Source organism: Lutjanus erythropterus, chromosome 14 (genome assembly GCF_056507025.1).
Source record: "Lutjanus erythropterus isolate fLutEry1 chromosome 14, fLutEry1.hap2, whole genome shotgun sequence".
NCBI classification, from domain to species: Eukaryota; Metazoa; Chordata; class Actinopteri; order Lutjaniformes; family Lutjanidae; genus Lutjanus; species Lutjanus erythropterus.
This window is the reverse complement of record NC_139330.1, coordinates 32,423,788-32,449,252: the sequence shown is the minus strand read 5'-3', so window position 1 is coordinate 32,449,252 and position 25,465 is coordinate 32,423,788. Positions and strand designations below refer to the sequence as shown.

General features: G+C 38.9%; 1 protein-coding gene across 1 annotated transcript in view; it reads right to left on the bottom strand.

The window, feature by feature from the left end:
* LOC146315752 (protein kinase C epsilon type-like) overlaps positions 1–23,120 on the bottom strand; it is a 113,584-nt gene extending 90,464 nt beyond the window's left edge. The window contains exon 1 of the mRNA XM_084735187.1: positions 21,924–23,120. Within this exon, the coding sequence (XP_084591313.1) occupies positions 21,924–22,271 (348 nt within the window). The 5' untranslated portion in view covers positions 22,272–23,120. The remainder of the gene's footprint in view (positions 1–21,923) is intronic.
* Positions 23,121–25,465: the final 2,345 nt, after the last annotated feature.

Sequence of the window (25,465 nt, the reverse complement as noted above, 5' to 3'; positions counted from 1 at the left end):
AACACAAGCACTTTCAGTGGACGTACTTTGCGATTGTCTATAAGGATTAAATTGCAAGCCGTTTTGCAGCTGATGGCTGCAGTACTCTCCTTCAGTACTGGACCAATTTCAAAAACCCAACAGTCACTCAAACACAAAAACACGGGAAAATTGGGTTCAGGTTGGAAAATGCAGAAGTTACACTTTAATGCTTTTTTGTCCTGTTTCTTTTCCATTTTGTTCGTCAGCAGAATATTTTAAAAGCAGTCAAAAGCTTCTGTGAAATCAGGTGAAATGTTCAGCAATGTGCTGAGCAACAAGAGATTTTTAGTTTTTAGTACAGACAGACAATTTCAAGGGATTTCTTAAAACTGCAAGATTGGAACATTTTTCTTCTTTTCCAATGAACTACTGCACTTATTTGAAACAACAAAATTGTACACATACAGTAGTTCTTTTTCTCTGATCCCTTTTTTGATTGCTGAAGTGTTTACATACATATATATAAATTAGTAGTGCTTAGTTCGTTAGCTCAAGGCTAACACAGAATGGGAATTCCCACTGACATGCTACTGGAAATTAGCATTGTGATTGCAGCAATATTATTTTAACAAACAGGTCAATTTTATCTACTGATCTGTGGAAACAAACTACCAGCCGCTGACTTCACATTGTTAACTCAATCTATTACTCTGGCTTCAACGGTTCATCCACACTGAGCAGCTACAGCAACCTCAAAGGGTCAAAAGTCAAAATTCACAGTTTCAAAGTTCAATTTCATACGTGAAAGAGTATTAATTTGTGCAGTCTTCGGGGGCTCTTTATTATTCATTTTGGCCTAACATCTTATTTTACTTATTATTTTCTTATGGCACTAGCTTAATGAGCAGGAACAACTAAAGTTTGCTTCAAAATGTATTTAATTTACTACTTTTATTTGCAGCACAGCAATGATGCTGCTGAAATAAAACTCAGACTGACTGACATGTGATGTTCACTGTTTCCATCAACATGACTCAGACATACATACAGTCTTTTTAAGTATATGATTCAACTTTCCCCAATGGTCTAGTGTTAAAAAATCACAATAAATCTTAATATCAAATCACAAATATCATGATAGTATCAAAACTGGGACATAAGTGTATCGTCCCAGCCCTGTTATTCACTGTTTTTATACAGATCTAAAAGCATATTAATTTTTTATCATTGTAAGAAAAATAATATAAAGTAGTACATTAGATCTGTGCCATCTATGTGGAGGTAAAGTGTTCTCTGAGTGCTTTTTAATTGCTGTTGTGCCTTTCCATGATTTCCCACAGCCTGAAACCACAAGTCTAAATTCTCATCCATTAGTTTACAACAGAGCTCAAAACAAACGTTCAACGAGGAGATGATGAAGAGAGGAGGATCATCAGGAAGGACTCCTGATATCTTAAATTATCTCATGTCTGATAGAACAATAATACAGAAGTACAACAGTGTTTCTTATCTCAGTTTCATTGCTGTGAAGAGTTTTGTTTGAGCTAAGTGCTGCTGACAGGAGCAGCGGGACAAACAGAGGAGCTTTCGTCACCAGCAGCTTATTTCTTCCTCTCGCATTCCTCACATATCTGTGCGACTATACTGTGTGTTTTGTGCTGTAAGTGGCACACTGTACAGGGACAGGACAGCAGAGAGACGAATAATAACAAAATCAACAGGCGGGCACCTGGGGAGACATCCCTCTCTCCCTCTTCCCTTCTTTCTCTGGGAAGTAAACTTGGACAGTGAAAACAGGAAGTAGGGCCTACCGTGTGACTCAAACACACTGCTGCTAATATTAGACTCACACACACACACAGCCCTGCCCCCGTTTCCTTCAGTCCGCGGAGAGGACACCCCTCTACTACAGCCCGCAGGGAAAACAGGGTCAAGAAGAGAGCAGGCCGGAGCTCTTCCTCTATTCTGTCTGTAGGAGACTTTACGCGGGCTCAGGACGCCAAACTGGACTGCAGCAACACAACAAACCACTAACAGCTCCACAATCAATGCAAAGGCCAGTGGTCAAAGTCATTCCCTTTACTTAAGAAAAAGTAGAAAAACCACAATGTCAAAGTACTTTGTGAAATGTCAAATCTCAGCTGAGTGCACTTATACATTCTGCATGCATCATATTATTGTTAATGCATTAACATGTAAACAACATTTCACTGTTTGTACATCACAACAACAATCTTTTGGGTGGTTTTATATGTCTGGATCTTATTGGATAAGATTATAATTTGTTCTGTATGTTAAACTCTAAATTTGCAAAATAACTGGTAACTTTTGGGGCCTGATCGATATTGGATACTTGGTACCGATGATGATAATGATATTAAGGAGTTTAAAAGAAAAAAAAAAAATCTGATATTGATTAGGGTCCAACCATTGTGCTGATGCCAATACTGATGTAGTAAAAAAATAAATAAATAAATAAAAAAAAAAGAATATAACACACATTTATAAATAAATATATATATACTTTATATACTTTACTTGTCAAACTGCAATATTTAATAACTGTAGTGAAATAGAAGTAAAAGCAATGGCAATACTCAAGTTAACAACAACAACAAATGCCTAAAGTTTCAGTACTTTAGTAAGTTTCCAGTTACTTTTGTACCACGAATAAGAGTTCACTGTAGATCAGGAAACCAAACTATAGGCCGGATGGTAGGAATAAACTGTGTTTTTGTATCTTTAGTCTAAAAGTGGCGTTATATTTACTGATAATTCCTAAAGACTGTACTAGTGTACTTATCCACTTATGGCAATGATAAACTGCTGGTTAATGTTATCTGACAGTGAGCCCTGATGATACTGCTGACAGCTCTTAACCTACAGCTTGTTCAGACTGTTAATCCCTTTAATATCACTGACCCTCCAACATTACAGACTCATGTTGTTTAAATGCACAGATACCTTGGACAAACATGTATTAAAGGACCAGTGTGTAGGATTTAGTTACATCTAGCAGTGTGCTTACAGATTGCACCTTGCTTTCCAAGTAACTACAAGAACCTGTTGACTGCTAAACTCACAAAAAAACATGAAAGTCCAGTGTTTGGTTTGTCCATTCTGGATGACTGAGGAATGGAGAAATTTTCAAGATGTTGTTGTCATAGAAACGCTCATCCCAGCGCTCCACAACGCCCTTCCAGCAGCTTTCTTGTCAGAAAAAATAAACTGTGTACACCAGCCCTAAATCATTGTGCCATTTAAAAATTAACTTCAAAATTTCATGGTGTTTATAAAAGCTCTCAAGTGTTCAGCACGTCTGAATTTGAACAAAAATGTCCTTTTGAAGCGTCTCTGAGCGAGACGTGGAACCATCATCAGGTTGAGAATGAGTGCAAAAAGCTGTTCTTGTGCTTTGACCTTTCTGGTGCATAAATGTCTTTGCACAAGAACAGACGCTTAATCACGATCTGCAGCGAGTGCTCCGCATTCTTCAGATGACTGCAGTGACTGCTGCAGCGAGGGGGGGGGGGTCCCTTATTAACATCAAAACTTTCACTCGTCAGTCAAAGCTGAACTTTTTGTTTTCGTCTCTGTTTCTGCAGACGTTTAGCAGACAGCGTCTCCGCTGTCAGCACCGGCGGCTCAACCGCCGCCGCTGACACTTTTTTACCCACAGGACGACCACACAGCAGTCTGGCTGTGTCACAGTTACAGCAACCACACTAACGGTGCTGCAACCACAGCCGGGAACACGAAAGCTGGCAAAGAGACCACTGACTGGGGATGTTCTCAGTTCAGCTGCAGGCTGGGTGATATGTTCTGAGGTTCACCAACGATAAATTTGCTGTATTGCCTGCAACTACAACCCTGAATCTAGAAAAGTTGTGGCGCTGTGTAAAACATAAAGAAGAACAGAATGCAGTCATTTGCAAACTGCGTTTACTGACAACGGTTTTACAAAGTGTTCCCAAGCCCATGTAGAAATATCCTGCTGATGAACTTTGCACCATCCATGCATGCAGGACGCCCCTTTAATACCCAATCATGACCTGTGTATCTGTGGAACGCTCCAAACAGGTGTTTTTAACCATTCCACAACTTTACCAGTACTTTTTATTTTATTTTTTTGCCCCATCTCAGCTTGTTTGATGAAATTCAAAATAAGCATGAATTTATATTTTTCAGTTTGAGCATTAAATATGTTTCAATATGTCAAAAACAAATGATCAGATTCTGTTTCATTTATGTTTTTCACAGTATCCCAACTTTTTTGAAACTAGGGGTTGTAATGATTATTGTCATTATTGACTGATGTATCAATTACAATATAGAGCTGCAATATTAATCAAGTGATTATTAAATTAATCATCAACTATTCTGATAACTGATTAATCGGTTTGAGTAATTTTTTAAGGAAAAACAATCCAAATTCTCTAATTTCAGCTGCTTAAATGTGATTTTTTTATTTGGTTTTATTTTACTCCCCAAGGGCAGTAAACTGAATATTTTTGGTTTGTGAGTAAAACAAGACATTTGAGGACGTCATCATCATGGGCTTTGGGAAACACTGATCATCATTTTTCAGCATTTTTTGACATTTTAAAACAAATAACTATCAACTTCAACAATCAACTAATCAACTATGAAAATAATCGTTAGCTGCAGCCCTATTACAGTATGATCTGATTAACAATTAACCTACAAAAAAAAAGATATAAAGAATACTTAAATGTCCATCACCCAAAGCCAAAATTAATCATTCCCAATTGTTTGCTTTGTCCAACCAACAGTGCAAAATCCCAAATGCACCTAATTTGCAATTATGTATAAGATATACAGTGTATATAGAGAGAAAAGCAGCAAATCCTCAAATTTGAGGTGCTGGAACCAGTAAATGTCTGGTATTTAAAGGTCCAGTGAGTAAGATTTACAGGGATTCATGAGAAGAGTATGTCAGAAATGGAATATAATATTCATAAGTATGTTTTCATTAGTGCATAATTAGTCAGTGTATATGCTTTTTGGCTTCTAAAGGGGGCAGGCCAGAAGAAGTTTGGGAACCACTGGAATAATCAGTTTATTATCTAAGTATATTTGCAGTAATGTTAAAGATTTTGCGGTGAAGACAAAATGAGAAGAGACTTAAATAAAAGCCTCAGTATTTACACAAGGACTAATTTAGCTTAGACATTAATGTTATGTCAATTAGGGCTGCAACCAACAATTCATTCACGATTTATCAATTTTTTTAGTATATAAAATGCCAAAAAATTGTGAAAAAATGCCCATCACAATTTCTCGCCAAACATGACGTCTTTAAATGACTTCTGTTGTCCAACCAACAGTCCCAAACCCAAAGACTCTTCATTTATTGTCATAAGTGACAAAGAAAAGCAGCAAATCCTCACATTTAAGACGCAAATATGCAACATTTTTGCTCGGAAAATGATTGAAACAGTTAATCAATTATCAAAGTAACTACCAAGTTTTGACTGATTAATTGATTGATGGACTAATCACTGCACCTCTACCATTAAACCTGCATTAGGCAATATTATTTTGCTATATTTTGGACTGAAATAACTCATGTTGATCATTGCATCCATCCGTTCCAATATAGCCTGCTGCTATTTTCAAATTGAAGTAGGTGTAAAGTTTGTTTAATTTGTGTCAAAATACCATTTTAAATTAAATCTTTTTGTGCTGCAAAGATAGAAGTGTATTGGCCAACACATATTCTACAGATACAGGAACACATATTTTTTTTTTTTTTGTACATTTTATGTTTTTCAATGAAAATGAGAATATTGGTGTAAAAATTATTGGCACCACTTTACAATAAGACTAGCCTTGTAAATGATTTATAAATGTTTATAATGCAGTTATTAATTAGCTTGTTAACGTGTTATAAATTATTAATAAACCATCATAACAGTTTTTATACATCCATGTGCTCAATATTTAGCAAGACGCAGTTACTGCTTACTATTAATTAATCTTAGTAACATTTGTAACCTGCTAAAGGGAGACTTGTTGTAAAGTGTGTGCTGAAATGCATTAGATTAGTGTTTGAATCTGATCATTTGATATGTTGATTTGATGCTAAATGAATCTTTCTGGCTATAAGATAAGCTGATGGTGTGTAAATGCTTGTAACTTATGTACATATATGTTATGAATAAAATGTTGTGAGGGTATTCTTCTTGTAAAGTGGTACCAATTACAATTCCCTTTAACACCACAAATTGAAACATGATATTTATCTTCACGGAGTGATACGAGACACTGAGGTAGAAGGTTTTTTATTGTGTGTGCTCAGATTGCATACTGCAGCTTTAAGAAATGATGTTGATACAGTTTTGTCTGTATCACACAGGCTCACTGCAGCCCAGTTAGACCGGAGCTTATCTACATAAACTGGGCTGAAACTGTGCCAAAAATACACTTGAGATAACAAGGAGAGGGTCACACTCACAAAATGCCATCATTCATTCTGCAGGTACTTAAAGGGATCCAGTGCCAGCATCTTTAATGTAGAAAAATATATATCTTAAAGCTTGAGTGAATGAATAAATGAGCCACTTTTGAAGATGAATACGACGACGTGGGCCAAACTTCTGTCCTCGAGGCAAAGTTTATGTTGGACCTCAAAGCCACTGAACAGCTCGGTGTTTCTGCGAGCACAGAAATCTGCTGTTGTTTAGGAAATGTCCCGAGGAAATGAACAAGAATAAGAGAGGAGACTAACACCATAATAATAAAGGATGATTGGACAAGCCTTTGTCACAGAGAGATGCTCTATAAGAGATGTCTTTCACCAAGGTTTCTGTGACTGAATACTGTATATTCTAGTAACAAGTGGTAATGACCAAAAAAAAATCCTCAAAAACCATCCTACACACGTGGTAGATGGTGAATTAACAGTGTTATGAGTCTGTCTTTATTCCGGCATGTATCTGATCCACAAGACAGCACTCATTCCAGTTTTTGAAACAGTTCACCTCCCATTCCCAAAGGAGGCTGCTAATAAGCTGAGGTGACAAAATCCAGATTTTTACTGAAATCCGGTTTGTTTTCATGGATTATACTGATGCTGAATTGGCAAGAAGACTTCCGACGTATGACGCCATTTATCTTGTGTTTCTGGAGTTATGTGTTTTTACAGAAACACAAGGAATTGTTCATATGTAATATTTCTTAAAGGGACTTTACTGTATTTTTTTATGTGTTGTGACCACTTGACTTAACTGCCATCTCTCCCCCTGTAAACTTGTGGGGTGTTAATCTATGACTTATGAGACCTTGGTAGTGGAAAAATACAGCCAAATATATCAACACTTTATACAAATTCACTCTTGCTGGAAGGAAGTTTTATCACCAGAAAATTTCCGGATGGATGAATCAACACTAGTGCCAGAATTCCATAACTACTATGGCTATGAGTAATAATTTTGAAACTTAAATTACTCTGAGTGAAAAACAGTTTTATAAGATTTTATAAGATTAGAAATGTTATTTTAACATGAATAATAACAAATTTCCACCTAGAACCATCAGAGAAAATACTCACGGTCTATGGGAAAAGGCTGGAAACAAGTAAAAAAACAAAACAAAACAATATTCGTCACAAGTAAGGGTACTTTGTTTCAAAGTTTAAAAGCTTTAACACAAAACTTCAGTGAGTTATCGGTGCTGAGACAAAAAGTGTTACAACCGTCCCTGTACTCCCCTACTATATGTTTTATGTAAGTAAATAATTATTTGTATTTTAATGTCAGGAAATTGTAAATTGAGATCAGGTGTGAATTTTTTCAGAGACAGTGATAGTTGCTAAGCAACCAAGATGCATCTCTTGCAACAGCAGCACGTTCAGTGTGGTCAGTATGACCGACTATAGCTGAAATGATTAAAAAAAATCACATTTTCTTTGCCTTTTGTGTAATTTATATGTAAAAAACCATCTTAAATAAAATAGGAAAAGTCAGGTAGCAGCATTGTATTTTTCAATTCAACACAGTTATCATATAAATTTGGAAACGGTCAAAATGATCACCCTGGCTGTTCTAGAGTTAACAGAGAAAGAGTCATGACAGATAGACGAAGATACAACAGAGGGAGACAGGATGCGTTGGAGTATTGTTTGCCTCACTGTTTCAACAATCGGTTGTGAAGTGTCTCTTTTCACCTGAGTGTCACAGAGTGGGATGTGTGTTTAGAGGGAATCACTTGTGTGCAGAGCACTTAGCCTGATGAACTTTGACTGAAATTAACTATGAGAGGAGCTGCGACTGAAATATCACAGGACAACACAAGCGATCTCTGTTCTCATCAGCTTTCATCTGATCCGTCTTCCTCTCCCTCCCTCCCCTCCGTCTGCAGAACATGTCCACTGTTGTCCCCATCCTCTTCCCACTTCCCATTACCTGACCAGGGATATGTCTTTTACATTAACCCATCATGGTTTCAAAACACCATGATGGGTTAACATTGTCGGATTATTGCAATCAGAAGCTGGTTTTACTCTCACACACATCCACCCTGCTTTATATTTACAGTTCCTTTGCTCCAGTGCACCTGACATTTACTCCTGGTTTATTCCCTGCAGCAGAGTTAGTCCAGACCTGCTGGACTGGTCCTAGCTCTGTGCTAGATTGGAAAATATAACAAAGATAAGGTTACAGTATCCGTAAAGCCTAAACAGTTTCAGGTTGAATAAAACACAATTGAAAAGGCACTTTTGTTATTATCTTATAGTTTGAGATTTAGGGAAAAGTTTGCAAACATTAAAGGGATAGTTCATATTATTTGAAGTGGGCCTGTATGAGACACTTATCCATAGTCAGTGTATTACAGACACTAGATGGCAGTTGACACACCCCCAGTTTGGAGAAGCAGCAGGAGTACCAGCACGAAAGCAAAGCAATGTACTGCTGTGGACAGAGTTAGCAGCAACACATATTTTACAGCCTTTTCCAAATAGAAACTGCCACCATATGAGCCACACTGCTCTCTCTCCGAACCAGCTAAACTCCATTGGCAAAAAGAGTGATTTTACCTAGAACAAAGAGTTGCTGTTCTACTCCTGCCTTGATCTGTTACTTTATTTGTGTTATTGTGTGACTTTGATGAATCCAGACTAACCTTTTAAAACACTTAAGTCAAACAAACTCACCAATCAAAGCACAGATATATCCAGCAGCTCCTGCGCTCTGCAAGGTAAAATTAATGATTTTGCTAATGGAGTTTGGTTGGTTTGGAGACAGCAAATTTTTTGGCTTGTATAACAGCGGTTTTCAGACAGAAAAGGCTGTCTGGGAGCAAGGTAAAGCAGTGAAAATATTCTAAATATAGCATACACTTTAACTGATATGGACTTTTTTAGGTGGGCTTTAAAATACTGCTGACCCTGTCCACAACAGTACATTGCTTTGGTTCCTGTTGTTTCTACAAAGTGGGGTTGTGCCCACTGTTATCTATTGAAGGTAATACACCTACTGCTATCTCATTTAACCCCAGTTGAAATAATCCAGACTATCCCTTTATTGGATAGTGATGGATATACAGCAAGATTTTCAAACTGAAATAGATATAAACGAGTTGCGAACCTCTACAGGGCCCTTCACATGATAAGAAATTTGTCCCAGACTCGCTGTGAGGTAAAGCACAGAGAGTTCATACACTATATGATTCTCAAATCTTATTGCCCAACCTGACTGTTCACATTTCTCCATGTGTTACATTTACTAGCCAGACCGTAGTCTGTTTGTAATGTCGTGTTACAGAATTTCGGGGTACACTTTTCGTCAGTCGTGTCTGGAAGGGAATCCTTGATTTGCGAAAGTCTCACGGGATTTGTGCATGTTGACGTTGCCCAGAGTTAAAATGATCAGATATTTTGCGGGTCTGGGGTTCCCTTCAAGGCTCTCCCCCCTCTGCTTGTGTCACTTCCACACATCTGTGGTCTCTTACAGCTGTTATCTTATTGGTTGCGTTTTTACCGCTGACCATGCGTTGGGCCTTAAGAATACAGGAGCTTAGTTTGTAAAATAAGAAGATGTGATGTAAAGAATACATGATTTATGGGCTAAAACATGCAAAACTATTGTTACGATCCTTTATGTTGCCAGTTTGGTACACATAAAGTCTGAAGGACTGATTCTAATCAAATTGCAAGTTTGAGACATACCATTGTTCATACTATGGTGCTATGAGTCACATCTTTTTACAAGAATACAAACTGAAAATGTAATTACTTGGTGTTATTGCTTAAAAAAACATGTTTTTGAACTTTTCAACATATCCAGGACTTCAAAGTTTGATTAACTCACAGCATATTTGTAAAATCATCATGGCGAGATCAAACGCTGCTGCTTCACCCACCAGCTGAACGCCCCCCCATCCCTCCCTCACTGAGCCATTCAAAACTCGACAGCTCCCTTCAACACCCTCTCTGTCTTGTTCCTGTCTGTCTCTGTCCCTCCCCTCACTCGCTGCCTGTTGTGTAGTAAAAAATCAAACACTTGTCTTCTCTCTCCACGCTTGTCTCTTAAATGACAAGTTCTAACAAGGCGGCTGCCCACACATGAAATCACTGTTGGGAAGGGAGCAGAAATTCCTGACAGATTTAGGAATCGGACCTCCTTTTCTTCTCTACCCTTCTTTTGCTGTTTTCTCTCAATCTCAACCAAAAGCCCCAGAATCAGACTGATATTTGCTGGACTGTACTGAAAACGTTTCTTGTATTTATGCAACATTAATACCAAAATTATTATCATTCATTACAATCATGCTTTTCTGCAAAGCTTTGGCACAAATAAAGTAGATTAAAATCTGCAGTTTTCCTGATTTGAAGCTGACTGACCAGCCTGGTCTCGCCAACTAGCGTATGAATATCACACCAATACGCAAGTCATTTTGTGTTATCAGCCTTTTCTGCTTTTCACATATAATTTTACACCATTTGGCGTGTCAATTTATGCACAATTGTCATAGAGAAATGTCAGGTGACTATAAAAAGTGAAAGGAGTCTGCATACGGAGGAGACGAGGGTGGATGGATGAGTCAAACAAACACAGGACTTTGACCCAGGAGACTTCAGCTCATGTCCCGTGTAAAATCACAGTATTCTACCAATTATTCCAGGGATTAATCAGATAAGAAAATATTTTTTCTTTATTAAAAAGCAGTAGTAAATTTACAACAGAGAAACTAAGACACGTCTCTTAAAAACAACAACAAATTGGTTTCCTCTTTAGAAAAAACATTTTGTGATATACTACTAATACTAAACTCTCCTGTAGTATAATCATTAAATAAATAATTATATATCTTACAGAATAATATCACAGTTGTACACTTGCCAATCGATAGGCAATAATCACTGAAGGCTGTGTGATAGACAGGCAAACGGACAGAGCTGTACTGGTGAGCAAAGCTGAGCTGTGTGTGTCAGTGAAGGCAGCAGATACGACCAAAGTTACAGCAAACATCACAATCTTATCACTTTTTTCTATAACGATAAGCATGTCGTTTCTCTATTACACCACTGAAAATGACCAAAAGTCACAGGGTACGGGATTTTACTCAATGGTGGTGAAAACAAATTACTTTTGAATCAGTTGCTCTTATTTTTAAGACTTGAAGTCAGTACACAGCACACATCTGTCATGTCTTGTCACTGGGGAATTATTATTTTGAAAAAAAAACAGCAGCAGTGAAACTGTATTTCACACTATGATGGTTGAGTTACTCAAAGAATCTGTTCAGCCATAAAGTCAACGTTGACTTATTTTAACTTACGTATCCAAGTTAAATTACATCACATACATAATTTAAGTAAACTTGAATTTTTAAATTAACTTACATAAGTAACACTTTTATTTAACCCAAACCATGATCTTATCTTAAACCTAACAAAGTAATTTTGGAGTCTATACCTACACAAACTGCAACAGTGCCACAACATTAACCACAGCAAAAGTCATAGAAGTCAATGGGAAGGATCAGTGCATCACTTATATACAAAAATAGTTTGGTGCATGCACTTCATGCCAAAGAGAACAGGTTTACAAATGACACTTTTCATTTGGTACCATGAAAATAATTGAATTTTGATATCATGACGGACTCATGACTTGTTTGTACCACAGCTCAAACAATGGATTTTCCAGTTAAATCGCAGATCAGGCAATGAATGGACAAACGACGGGCTCCTGAAGGTACAGTGTGCTTCTCTCATGAGTCAGGCACATTAAAATTCACTGCCACAAGACAATCTCCACATCATATGAAGATTACCGGCCACCAGATGTTGGAAATCATCCCAGTGTGGCTGTGTTTTATTCTTTTCTCAGGTCGCTAACGGGTGGAACTGGAGGGAGCCAATCAGAGCCCTCCAACGCATTTATCACAATCCATTAAACAACAATTTTCATATCGTTGCATATTGTTCTTCACGCCTGCTTGAATAATGAGCTCAAATAGGATGTGGGTGTGAGTGTGTGTCTGTGCACGTGTGCTCTGGTTGACTGGCTTGGCCGGTACCTTTTTCTACTGAAGGTGACTGACGACAGGCCGTGTTCAGGCTTGCAGGAGAACAAACACTTTGATTTTTAGGTTAAAGTTAGCTGTGCTATTTTAAGTTAACAGGAACTTGTCTCAACATGGGTTTAAGGTTTGTGTTCACATGCTGTCCAACAAATACAGTACCAGCTGATTCTTCTGTTCCCAAGCTAGTGTAGATCCACTCCTGTGGCACCTTCAGATCAGAAAGATTACTTTTTTTGATTAACATGAGATAATCAGCACTCGTAAAACTTGGTTGAACATGAATAATGTGCCATTGTATGCATAGTTGTTGGGCCAGTCTGTGTAGAACACAGCGTTTTTGCTAAAAAAAAAAAAAAAAAAGAAGAAGTTAAAGGAAAAAAGAAAGTGTTATCAGATGAGAGGGCGCATAAAAATGGGTGTGAAAGCAGCAACCAGAGACACAAACAACAGACCAAAACAGAGAATTGGTGAAGCATTCAGGTGCAGTAGGAATTTTAATCTTCCCCTCAAAAACTTTTCTTTTTAGTTTAAATCCCAAAAGGACAACATTAAATGAGTAGACAAGATATGAATGAAACTTTTTAGTGACTCCATTGACGTTTTTTTTTGTCAATTAATCAGTTACCTGTTTAGTCTGTAAAAAGCCAAAATACAGAGAGGATATAATGTTTGGGATTTTTATTTGGAAAAATGCCAAATGACCACAATATAATTAACTAACTGGAGTTCATAATCCTTTTACACATTAAATGATGATATATGAATGGAAGTTTTTAGTCAAAATACTTATTGTCCAGTTCAGTGAAGAATTAACAGTGATTAGTTTTTAAATTAATGTGCATCACAGCTCCTCTTGAATTTGAGGTCCAGCATTTTCCTTATCAGGCATCTGATATGGAGCCTATTAAATACGGTGGAAATTAGACTAACTTATAAATATGTCACTTTTATCATCATTGTGCTTCATGCATCTATTTTTCAGGATTATGAGTGAAAATATTGAAATATTAATGAGACAAGTTTTTCATACGCATTTTAAAAGTCCTTAGATTAAATGATAAATTAATTGATAGATTAATTATTTAAAAAATAATCACTAGGTGCAGCCCTAAGGTTATGTGAAAGTGAGAACTTGTGCTACATGATAAATGAAATGTGATACCATAACAATGTGCTGACTGACTGTAACTTTCCCTGTGGGAAATTCTCTGATCCCAGAAGACAGAGAGGCGGGCAGACTGGCACACAGTGTACAGCACACCTGGAAAAGGGCCAAAAATAAACTATAGATGAGTCACCCGCACTTAATATAATGTATTTCTGTGTTAAGGACTGAAACATGTTGTTTTCATACACAGCACTACAGCGTGCCGACAGATGAAGCTACAGCAGCTCTGCAGGACCTGGAAGAATATATCAGTGACATATGCGTTGACGTGGTGAAAGCAAAAACAGTAAAATCATTCCCCAACCACACAGCCGGGATAAAGGGATAGGTGAAAGCCAAAAAAGCTGCCTTTAAGTCAGGTGGCAAGGAAGCTTAGAGCATCTGTTCCCAACCTGGGGCTAAAAATCACAGGGGGTCCCCAAAGCTTTGTCTCCTCTGAGGTCATTAAAATTAGATTTGCACATGCTCAGCTTTTCTTAGATACAAGTAGACGGGGCTCCAAGGAAAAACAGCTGGGAGCCACTGGTTTAGAACAGCGCCAAAGCTGGCATCCAGGAGGCAAAGCTGATGCATCAGCAGAAACTGAAGAGAGACCTCAAATCAGCAACAAACAAAATATGTGGGAAGCAGGTGAAAATGTTCCACTGTCGTCCCTGTACCTAAAAAGTCTGCAGTGTCTCGTGTAAATGACTGCCATCCTGTGGCACTCACCCTCATTCTGATGAAGTGCTTTGAGAAACTGGTCCTCCAGCACATAAAGAACAACATCCCAGCCAGCTTGTCCTCCATTCCGTCTTCACTCACCTCAAGTACAACAACACCCACATCAGAATGCTGTTTGTTGATTTTACCTCAACATTCAACACAATCTCCTCCATGAAGCTCATTGGCAAACTGAACACTCTGGGCTTGAGTACCTCACTCTGCAACTGGATACTGGACTGACTCACAGACGGGAAATCAACAGCCTCGTGGAGTGGTGCACCAAAAACAATCTTTTGCTCAGGGAGCTGATTGTTGATTTTCGGAGAGAGGGGGCAAAGACGCACAACCCTGTCTACAACAGTGGAGCTGAGGTGGAGCAGGTGAACAGTTTTAGGTTCACAGAGAAGCTCTCATGGCCATCAAACAACTCCATCATGGTAAAGAAGGCTCAAAAACTTTTGAACTATTTCTTCAGGAAACTTAGGAAGGCAAAATTACCATGCCATGTTCTTGTCAGCCTCTACAGAGGAGCATTTGAAAGCATCCTGACTGGAAACAGCAAAAACTGACATGGGATGTACACAGCCCAGGACAGGAAAACTGCCCAGAACATCACTGGTACCCATCTACTGACCATCAGAGATATCAGGTAGGTGAGGTGTCTGTGCAGAGCCCAATTGATACTAAAAGACAACTAAAAGACCCTGTTCACCCTGCTGCCATCTGACAAGAGATACAGAAGTATCCACTGCTGCACCACCACACTGAGGAGCAGCTTCCTCCCTCAGGCTGCGACTGAAGAATTCATCCTCAGCACTCCACCGTGTAAATTAATTTGTTCTTTATTTTTATTTATCTCTACAATCATTCCCAATCAATCAGTCAAAGTGGGAACTACAACCAAACCTCATTTTACAACCTTGTTGTAAAAGATCAATTGTATCTTAGTATCCTTGCATTGCCACAAAGCACTTGAACAGACAGTGTACACACTATGACTCGTGCTTCATGTTCTTGTGACCTTTTACATAATGTGATGATCTTTCTTCTAAACAGACAGCATATTCCTTGAAGCCTCTCACAATTCTTTTGTATGGGAACTTACCAGACACAAATCTGCAAACTAGCCAGAGCCCAAAAATAACAAATAAATCAAGCCTTGTATTCAAAGGCACAGTTTTAGAGTCTGGTTTTGTGCCGAGTGTTTTTCCATCAACATAATAGTAAAATTTAGTTAAGGTCTAATATTCCATTCAAATTATCAAATGGGCATTCTGTCAGCTCCTCTCATAATGTCATCATGGATATATCATCTTTTTACAGTCATTTAAAGACTGGATTTTGGTGAGAGCCGACATCCTGAACTGACTCAACTGAAGATTAATAGGCTCCCTGTACATCTAAGTGGAATAAGCTTTATATTTGGAAAGAATAAGTTCACAAAACAAGTCTTATTTGTTGACTCTGGACCAGACAGAGTTGGAGACTTTTAAGACCAAAACCAATCCAGTGAAATGTTGATAAGGCAAGATCAGAGGATGAAAAGAAGAAACAGAGGCCAGACTCTATAGACTGGATCCACGCAGCACTGTGTGGTCCACTTCTTACATGCATTCCTATTTTACTTCACCCTTCATCTCCTTGAACTCATCTGATGGCTCACATTCTGCCTTCTGTTCAGACTTAGAGGGAAATCAAAACTCTGAACGAAGCCAACTATCCTTGGATATATCTTCAAAACTAGATATCTTATTTTGAAATGAGCAAAGCCAGCACAGCTTTCAGAATATGGTATCCTTCCAAAACCCCTTTTACACTGGACAAAACACCCACAAACACCCACTGATATCTGGCTTTTGTCTTTAGTGAGAAAGAGTTCAATAGGCAGTTACTCCTGAGTCAGTAGTCGTGGGTATTTATTGGCTCTGATTGGCAGTGACGCCCCTCTGTGACTCTTTTGCCCCTTTTTCATCCACATGTGCTCCTTCACTTGACTGCATCAGCCCAACGCAGCGCCGCTTAGACCCGCTTGAAGGTGAGTATTTAACTGATTAGCACTCATCTTTAGGCAAGTGTCCGAACGGCGGATCGATGTTTTATTTCCTACAAATTCTTCACAATAAAATTCCCCTGTTATTTCGTCATTTAAAAGCTTTTATTATGAAGCAGCAAAATCAGGAAATGTTGGATTTTCATCAGCAGTAATGGTAAAATAAAGCTGATACCTGAAAGCACAAAAAGCGACGCAGGAGGCGCTAACATTAGCACACCAATGCTAATTTTGCAAAAACTGGGTTGGTGCGGTCTAAAGCTGCAACAACTAATCAATTAATCAATTATCAAATTAAACACCAACTATTTTGATAATCACTTAATCGTTTTGAGTCATTTTCTTCAGAAAAAAAAAGTCTAAATTCTCTGATTCCAGCTTCTTAATGTGAATATTTTTTAGTATCTTTACTCCTTTAGGACAATAAACTGAATATCTTTGGGTTGTGGATGCAACAAGGCATTTGAGGACATCACGGACTTCGACTGATTAATTGAATATGAAAATAATCATCAGCTGCAGCCCTTGTGCTTAACAACAAAATATCTTTATTTCTGTCTTTAAATTTGCATTCAAAAGTGTACAGCTTAAGGGAGAAATCCTGTGCTGTCTGATTTGATTTTTTTACATCATGTTTTGCTGCTTTACACACTTTCTGACTTCATTCATCACAACAAAAGATGTTTTTCAAAAATTATCCCCAAATTGCATGAATGCCTGAGTCACTGAAATGTCCAGGTCCTAAAATGCTGGGGAATGTCCTGGATCACAGCCAGACGTAGAGTATACATGCACGTCTTAATGAAGCCTAAAGATTGAATGAATAAAAGGACAGATTTGAGGGCTGGAGAAAACTAGAAGACATCAACTTTAAGAGCCTCTGCGACGGTTCTACTTGATCTTGAGGAGCACGAAAACCCTTTGATGGCAGTCTTTTCTCAGTGGATCACATTAGCATTACTCACTGGGAAACTGCACAGGCTGTTTAGTTCCCTCAAGGTGATGTCAAGATTTTCTCTTTATGTGAGATGACATAATGTGTGATGCAGCTTAAGTCAAGACTTGTTCAACCTGGAGCGCCAGTGGGCGCACCTTGAAACGTGCTCCTTCAAAACCACAGATCAAAATAATCTTTTTCATCCCAGGGACTCCTAGGGGTGAACGATATGCGAAAAATATCATATTGCGACCGGGATATGAGTCACGATTTTTGCATTTCATTTTCACTGTCCCCTTACATCTGTTTCCAGCTGTTTTCTGAAGACAGCGTTTGGACACCCTTCAGATGCACAGATCACCTCATGTTTTTACAGAAGTGCTCTGAACGCCTCAAGTTGAAAGAACTTCAAGTCAGAGCAAACAAGTGCCCGATGTCATTTGTGTTTTTCCTCACTGTCCAATCAGATGAAGTGGGAGGCGGGCTTTTAGCGGTGGTGCTGTTTCACTGGAACAAGCAGGGCCCCGTTTCCCAGAGCCTTCGTAGCGCTACGTGTGTCGTAAGTTGTATCTTAAGGTCTCCCTTAAGGTTGTCCCAACTCTGGGAAACAGCCCGTAACCTTAAAGGAGACCTTAAAATACAACTTACGATGCACATAGCGCTACAAAGGCTCTGGGAAACGGGGCCCAGAAAGTGTCACCAGCTTTTATAATAGTATGCTAACTACAGCCCACGTGATATATCAGCTGACCGATATTATTGGCCAGATCTAGGCTTATCACAGCTATATTTGGGTTCATCAGCATACATGTTGTCCGATGTTAAACAGTCAAAATATCCTGACTTGGTTACTTATCACAATTGACAACCACATTTGTGGAATAATTGCAAAAAATGTGTGTTTAATGTGTTTTTCAACTTGTTCCAAAATCTTAAGTCTTTACTGTCCAAACATCACGCAGCTCCCACAGCCCTGACCATCTCCGGTCTTACAGGTCTCCCAGCGTACCACCTTGAAAGAAACATTTCCACCATGAGGAACACGCTGGGAGCTCTACTTTCTGTCTCTCCGTCCTGTCCTCCTCCTCCTCCTGTTTTATCATCTTCCTCTCTTTCATCTTGCTCCCTCACCATCTCTCCGTCTGCCTCTGACTCTAATGGACCTGATGGCCTCATCAATAATACATTCAAACATCCGTCTGCTTCAGCAGCTTCAGACAACAATGGACAGCTTCTCCACGCCGCTGTGTGTGCGTGTCTGTGTGTGTATCATGCATGTGTCCCAGCCACACCCACTCTGCCTCTTTTGTAGCTCTGCTGTGGGTCACTGGTTCATCTAACAAGAGCACAACAAAGGTAACAGGATCTATCCTGTCTGTATGTGTGTGTGTGCATCTGCAAGACTGTGTGCAGGACAACAATGTTTGCTTTGCAGAAATGATGCATGTGTAAATATTAAAAATCAGTTTTTTATACTTTAATAAAGCTGAAAATCTGCATTTGTTTCAATAAATATATCAGTATCAGTCTGCATGTTAGACTGAGGTAAAACACTAAAAGGTACCATGGTTGGAGACACTCCAGCTCCCCACAGACTGATGTGATGGAGCCTTTCAGCATCATCATTCACAGCCCACAACTGCACAACATAGTTGAATATTTAGCAGCTAAAGAGGCAGAGATTTCCTTCTTTTTTTTGGTTCGCTGCCTTCCAGACGACCAAAAAAACAAAAAAAAAAAACAGCTCCAGAGAGTGAATAATAGTCTTGGCCAGAAACGCGACTTCACATGAATGATGCTGTTGCTGCTTGGATGTGTAAATAGTTTGCTAACATAATCATTTTATGGGGTGTAAATGCGTCTGTGTTGTGTTTCCAGCTCGTTCACCTGCTCCCACGTGGTCAAAACGTGAATTAAAGACATGCATTCATTTTAAATTTTAGATCTATGGAGTCAATACTGCGAGGCTGAGAGTCAGTTTCATGAGATATGATGTCGTACTTATCTTAGCGAGTCAAACAAATGGACCTAATGAGTCATAGTAATGATTTGTTTTGACTGTTTCTAACATTTTTTTCCAGCAGGAATGGTCTGCTGTGCAGAAGACATTTTTCTGCTGCTAATTATGTACTTTTATTCAAATCCATCTGTGAATGCAGCACTTTTCAAACAATCTGAAATTAATCGATTAGTTGATTCTTCAGAATCAAAGTATTGATACTTTTTCACTACTGAATGTTTAAAATGGTACGATATGCATTTATTATAGATATAAAAAATGATCTGCTGCTCATCCAAGACATCAGTGCAGTTCAGTCTTTATTCTATAATGCTAATTTGTGCACCTTGGACTTTCTTCTCTTTGCCGTGACATCAAAAGAGGTATTAAGTATCTTTTTTTAATTGTATTTCAGTTTAAAATTCTGGTATAGTGACAACTCTAGCTGGTCCTTGGCAAATTAATCAAGAATATTGGTAAGTGATTAGTTGTTTACGAAGCTAAAATGCCAAACATTCGGTGTTTTAAGCTTCTCAGGTGCGAGGCTGGATTAGATGAAACAGTCCTGGGTCCCCGGACCCTTAAGGGGCCCAAAAAGTCTCCGGTGTCCAAGCATCAATTTGATTAATTACAAATGTGTTTTGAAATATAAGCCCACTAAAGTACAAAACTGACTACAGGGGGTCCTGGATTATTGGCTTATCTTGTGGCAAAATTTAGTTTTAAGACTTTATGTTAGTTTATATTAGAGCTGCACAATATATCATTTGAGCATCATCATCACAATGTACGTGTGCGCAATAGTCACATTGCAGGTCCTGCGATGTAGGAGGCAAATGAACTAAATGTGTTCTCATCTGATTTCAAGGGTACCTGACACACACTGCGCACAGCGATCCACCAATCACAATCATTCTTAATCAGTTTGTCAAAACAGACCACGCCCCTGCATATGGAGTGAGTCGCAAGATCAGTGCAGGTTAATTGTCCAAAAGATGGCAGCAGTGCAGCATAACATAAAGTGCTATTCAAGTCATCTGGTGAAAATTCCTGTATTTTTTCAAATCGCAATATATATCGCAGGGTTAAAAAAAAATCGCAATGTCAGTTTTTTCCAATATCGTGCAGCCCTAGTTTATATGCTGCTTAGATTAGGGATGCATGATAATCTATCAGCCAACAATGGCAAATGAATATCATTATTTAGTATACCAATAATTAAATATAATTCTAACTATATTATATGTAATGATGTGATCTGACAGATTATGACAAAATGCCCTATACAAGCTAAAGTATATTTGTTAAGTTTTTTTTATGTACTTTTAAAATATATGAGCAAAGGTGGTGCAAGATATCAATATTATATTGATATCATGATATGAGACTAGATATCGTCTTAGCTTTTGGATATTGTGATATAGCATAAGTGTTGTCTTTTCCTGGTTTTAAAGGCTGCGTTACATTAAAGTGATGTAATTTTCTGAACTGTTCTCGCTGTTCTGTTAATTGCCCTTACCCACTTAGTTATTATATCCACATTTACTGAGGTTTTAAAAAAAATCATTGTGTTAATGTTTCATGAAAGGACCAACTGTCATACCTACAACGTTGTCGCATGTCAAGGTATTTGGCTGCACAATTGATTGAAATATTATTGAAATCATAATTTGGCCAAGTATAATATCCAAACTGCAGACTAAGTGTACAATGTGTGACAAAACAGCATTAAAATGAAATACTGTGGTGCTGCAGAGATGCCCTGTTTGGTTGGTACAGACCCCAACACGTCACATCATAAATAAAACTAAAATGAAAATTGTGGTGCAAAAAAATGATAATTCCTGCTAATCATGAATAATATTGCAGTGACAATAGCTTTCAAAATAATCTAAATATGATTGTTTTACATCATTGTGCAGCCATAGATCTTGGTATCAGCTCAGCATCCCTACCCTCACTCAGATGGTGCATATTCCTAAATAAAAGGGGGCCAAAAACACTGGGCCTTGTTAACAGTTTATTCTGGCCATACTCAAAGGTATTTTCTCTTTCTGGTACTTTGGTCAGAATTCAAACTATTTTCTGAAATTGTATAGACAAAGCAATAGAGTGATTTAAAGCTGCAACAACTAAACACACTAATCAATAAATTAAAAAACTATCAAGTTAATCAGTTTGAGTTGTTGTTTTTTTTTTTTTTTCAAAATTCTCAGATTTAAGCTTATTAAATGCTATTATTTTCTGCTTTTTCTAAGGTTTTCTTTGGGTTTTGGACACAACAAGACATTTGAGGACATTGTCTTTGGCTTGGACACATAACGATGGACATTTTTCAACCTTTTCTGGCATTTTATAACTAAATTACTAACCGATTATTTGAGAAAATCATGGACAGGTTACTCAGCAATGAAAATAATCCTTAGCTGCATCCCTTTATTGCTTAGAGGGAAACAATAGCAATGATGAAGATACTACTTGTTGCAGCCCTATAATACCTGTACAGGTAAGTTGTTTGTGTGTCCCTCAGGGTGTCCCTCCCCTGTCTTACCCAGTCCTCGAAGTGCTTGCTGCCGTTGTGCAGGATGTCCTCGAACTGGATGATGCAGTTGGCCACGAAGTCGTCGTATCCGATGGGCGCGTCGTGGAAGACGGACAGCTCGATCTTGCGGCCGTCGTGCACCTCCGTGGTGAACTCGTCGTTCCACGTGGGGCTGTTGGTCTTCTGCTTGGTGGAGGTCTGGCCCACGCGGGAGTCGTCCACGTTCAGGGCGATGTACGTGTCCAGGAGGAAGGTCTGGGTCTTGGGGCCGACGGCGTGACGCAGGGACCAAGCCGTCGGTTTGAGCTCCAGAGCCTCGCAGATCTTGATCTTCAGCTGCCCGTTGAAGATCACCATGGTGGGGAGACGGTCCCAGCACTTGATAGGTGAACTGTGTGGAGTTAAAGCCCCCCACCTCTCCCCTGAGCCACTTCAAAACAATTAACTCCTGTACCGGGCTGAATAACGGCTCTGTTCAACCGGTGGTCCTCCAGGCACACACTGTAATTCCTTCCAGTTGAAAATGACGGAGAAAACACGAACTGCAAAGCCCCTGTTTATCTGGATTAGATTGTTTATTTCCTTACAAAATCCACACTTGTCAAATATGCTACAAATATCTCCAAAACAATGATCTGCAGCAGCCGAGAAACAAGAGTGAACCCAGGGAGGCTTTCCTTAGAAGTGCGCGGAAGAAACATCCACCAGGAGCGCAGAGTTAGCGACAAACATGGGAGCAAAGGCCCCAGATGTGAATCATGTTTTTCCCCCTTCGAGGTATCACACAACTCCGTTAGCTGCGGCGGGGCTCCCTGGAAGCGCTGGCCCGTGTTGCATTGCACGGTGAGGCTGGGTGGGAGGCTCCAGATGCCTGCTGGCGGCCGCCGCGGCGCATCGGGGATGTTCGAGCCGGACCGCTGCGACCAGTCAGCGGCTGGTAGAAGCCGCAGCAGGGGCGGGGAGGAGGAGGCGGAGGGTGTGGATCCAGGCGGTGGGGTATGAAGGTAGGGAAATACAGAGGTTCCAGCTGCTCGGTGCACGGCCTGGTTGCTGTTGAGCTTAACTTCCCGTGCGCATACCTCTGGCTGCTCTGTCTCCGTCTCTCTCTGGTGCAGGAAATGCGAAAAACACGTCAGATTTCTCGGAGCCTGGTGTGACAGACGGGGGAGTGCGACGCAGCCCAGACTAGGGAGGTGTTTAGGAGCAGCAGGGCTGTTGAGGAAAGGAGAGGAGGAGGGGGGGGGGGAGAGGATGGTCGTCTGAGCGGAGAAAGTGCAGGAATAAAACGCTTCACATCCCACCAAGGTGCCCTTGAGCAAGGCTCCTCTTTCCGCCCGGCTGGAGCTGGAGAGGAGTCCCTGCGGAGTTGCACGTATGCGTCTAGATGTGCGCCCGAAAGTGTTGAAATTGCAGAAAAACAGGTGTGAAGTGCATTTTCTGCAACATGAAGCCCATCCATTCATCCACCCAATCAAGGCCCGCTGCCAACTCCATAAAAGATGGGACCTCGGGATGAGTGTGTGAGGCATGCGTGGAATTTCAAAGACATGATTGCACGCCATATTACTTACTGTATTGGCCACATGACCATGCTGTACGCAGACAGAAAAACAAGTTCTTAAAAACAACTAAAAGCATTATTAGACCTTAAAATATGCACAAATAACTGAATAAATGAAAAACTCATTCATATCACCCAGTTCTGTTTCCTGCAGTGGTCTTAGATGGCAGCAATATTAGAAAAAGTATACAGCAACTTTTTGTTTTCACTCCTGTAGGGAAAACTGAGGAGTTAAGCAAAATTTAAGACTTACATTTGGTTAACAAAAGATCAAATTCAGTCATTTTTTTGTGGAAGACCATTTCTGCCAAAGTGATGAGGAAAAAAGATCCTACAGGTCATTATAATGTCAAAACAATAAGTTGGTATCTTAAAAAGTCGATATTTTGATATATAAGTTATATTTAAGTTATTATTTTGAGAAGCTGAGTTATAATTTGTGAATAGTAAATCATTATTTAGATACCAAGTCATTATTTTGAGATATGCAAGTCATTTGCGAAAGTTTCTCATTATTTTTCAGATACCAATTCATCATTTTGAGAAACAGACTCATTATTTTGAGAAACTAAGTCATTAATTTGTGATACTCAGTATTTTGAGAAAGTTATTTTCAGATAATAAGTCATTGTGTTTTGGATAATAAGTTGTTATTTTAGATACTAATTCATTATTTTGAGATAATACATCATTATTTAGAGAATTGTAAGTCATTCTTTTGAGAGAAGAATTTTTTTTAAACAAATTATTATTTTGAAAAAGTAACTTGGTATTTTGAGATATTGAGTCATTAAATTGAGACACTAATATATTATTTTGAGATCATTCTGACCATTTTTTTTTTCATCATAGTGATTTCCACAATCATTTTTCTATTACTTTGGCCAAATTGTGCTTCTTTTTACTGTGTGTTGACAGTAATATTCTGCAGCACCTGGAAGACAGTGTCCTGAGACAGGAATATTTCTGATAACTCTTATTTTGTATTACAAAATATGGCTGACTTGGTGGATGATTTAGCAACTTACTGGAACTGTGTTTCATTTTTTTGTGAGGTCTCATCCTGTCTTGTTGTGCCAGTACTACATTTTACTACAGTCATGCCACAAAAGTCTCTTTGGATTGAACTGAAGTGAAAATACAGCTCATCCACAGGACAGACAAGATTCACTATGTTGAAAAATAATGGCTTGAATCTTCACAGCTCATATTATAATCACTGCATGTCCACTTTATTTAAGGTATTTCAGTGTAAATTGTTTTAATACCCAGCAGGGTAAAATGAAATATTGTGCATACGAGGGGACAAACACAGCATGTGACATGACATACACCAGAGGAATAAGATTTTCCACATTTTTCTGCACAGACAATGCTTTATGTACTGTATATAATAGAGAATGACATTGTGCATACATGAAGCTGTGTGTGTTTCTCGGTCATTTGTGATTTATTAGTAAAGTCATGAAGCAGTGGATGAAGGGTCAGACATGTGCTTAATGTTGCAGTAAATGCTGCTGCTCCTTGTTCATCACACTCGGCATGTGTAGCCTGCAAGAATGTGTCTCAGAGACATTAGAGCAGGGACATACTGTACCTGACAGACTCAGCGCAAGGCCAACAGCAATTCACAGTTTACACAAAGCAACACAGCTTTTATCTGCACAGATAGCTTTCTGTCATTATCTGTATTCAAACAGTGTGAAATGCAGGGGAAATATCAGCCTGGCAATTCAAACACATATCAGTGTTTGATAGAATGAACATGTCACTCCAAGAAATGATCGAAAGGATTAGTGAATAACACTTCAAATGAAGTTTTTCAGCATCAGGAATTATGTTTGTGGCATGTATAAATGTTACTCGGTTGTTGACTTATTTTAAAGGGATAGTTCACCCAAAAATGAAGACTGAGTCATTATCTACTCATCCTCATTCAGAAGGTCAGGTTTAGTTTTGTTTTTTTTTTTAGTCCATAAAACACTGCTGG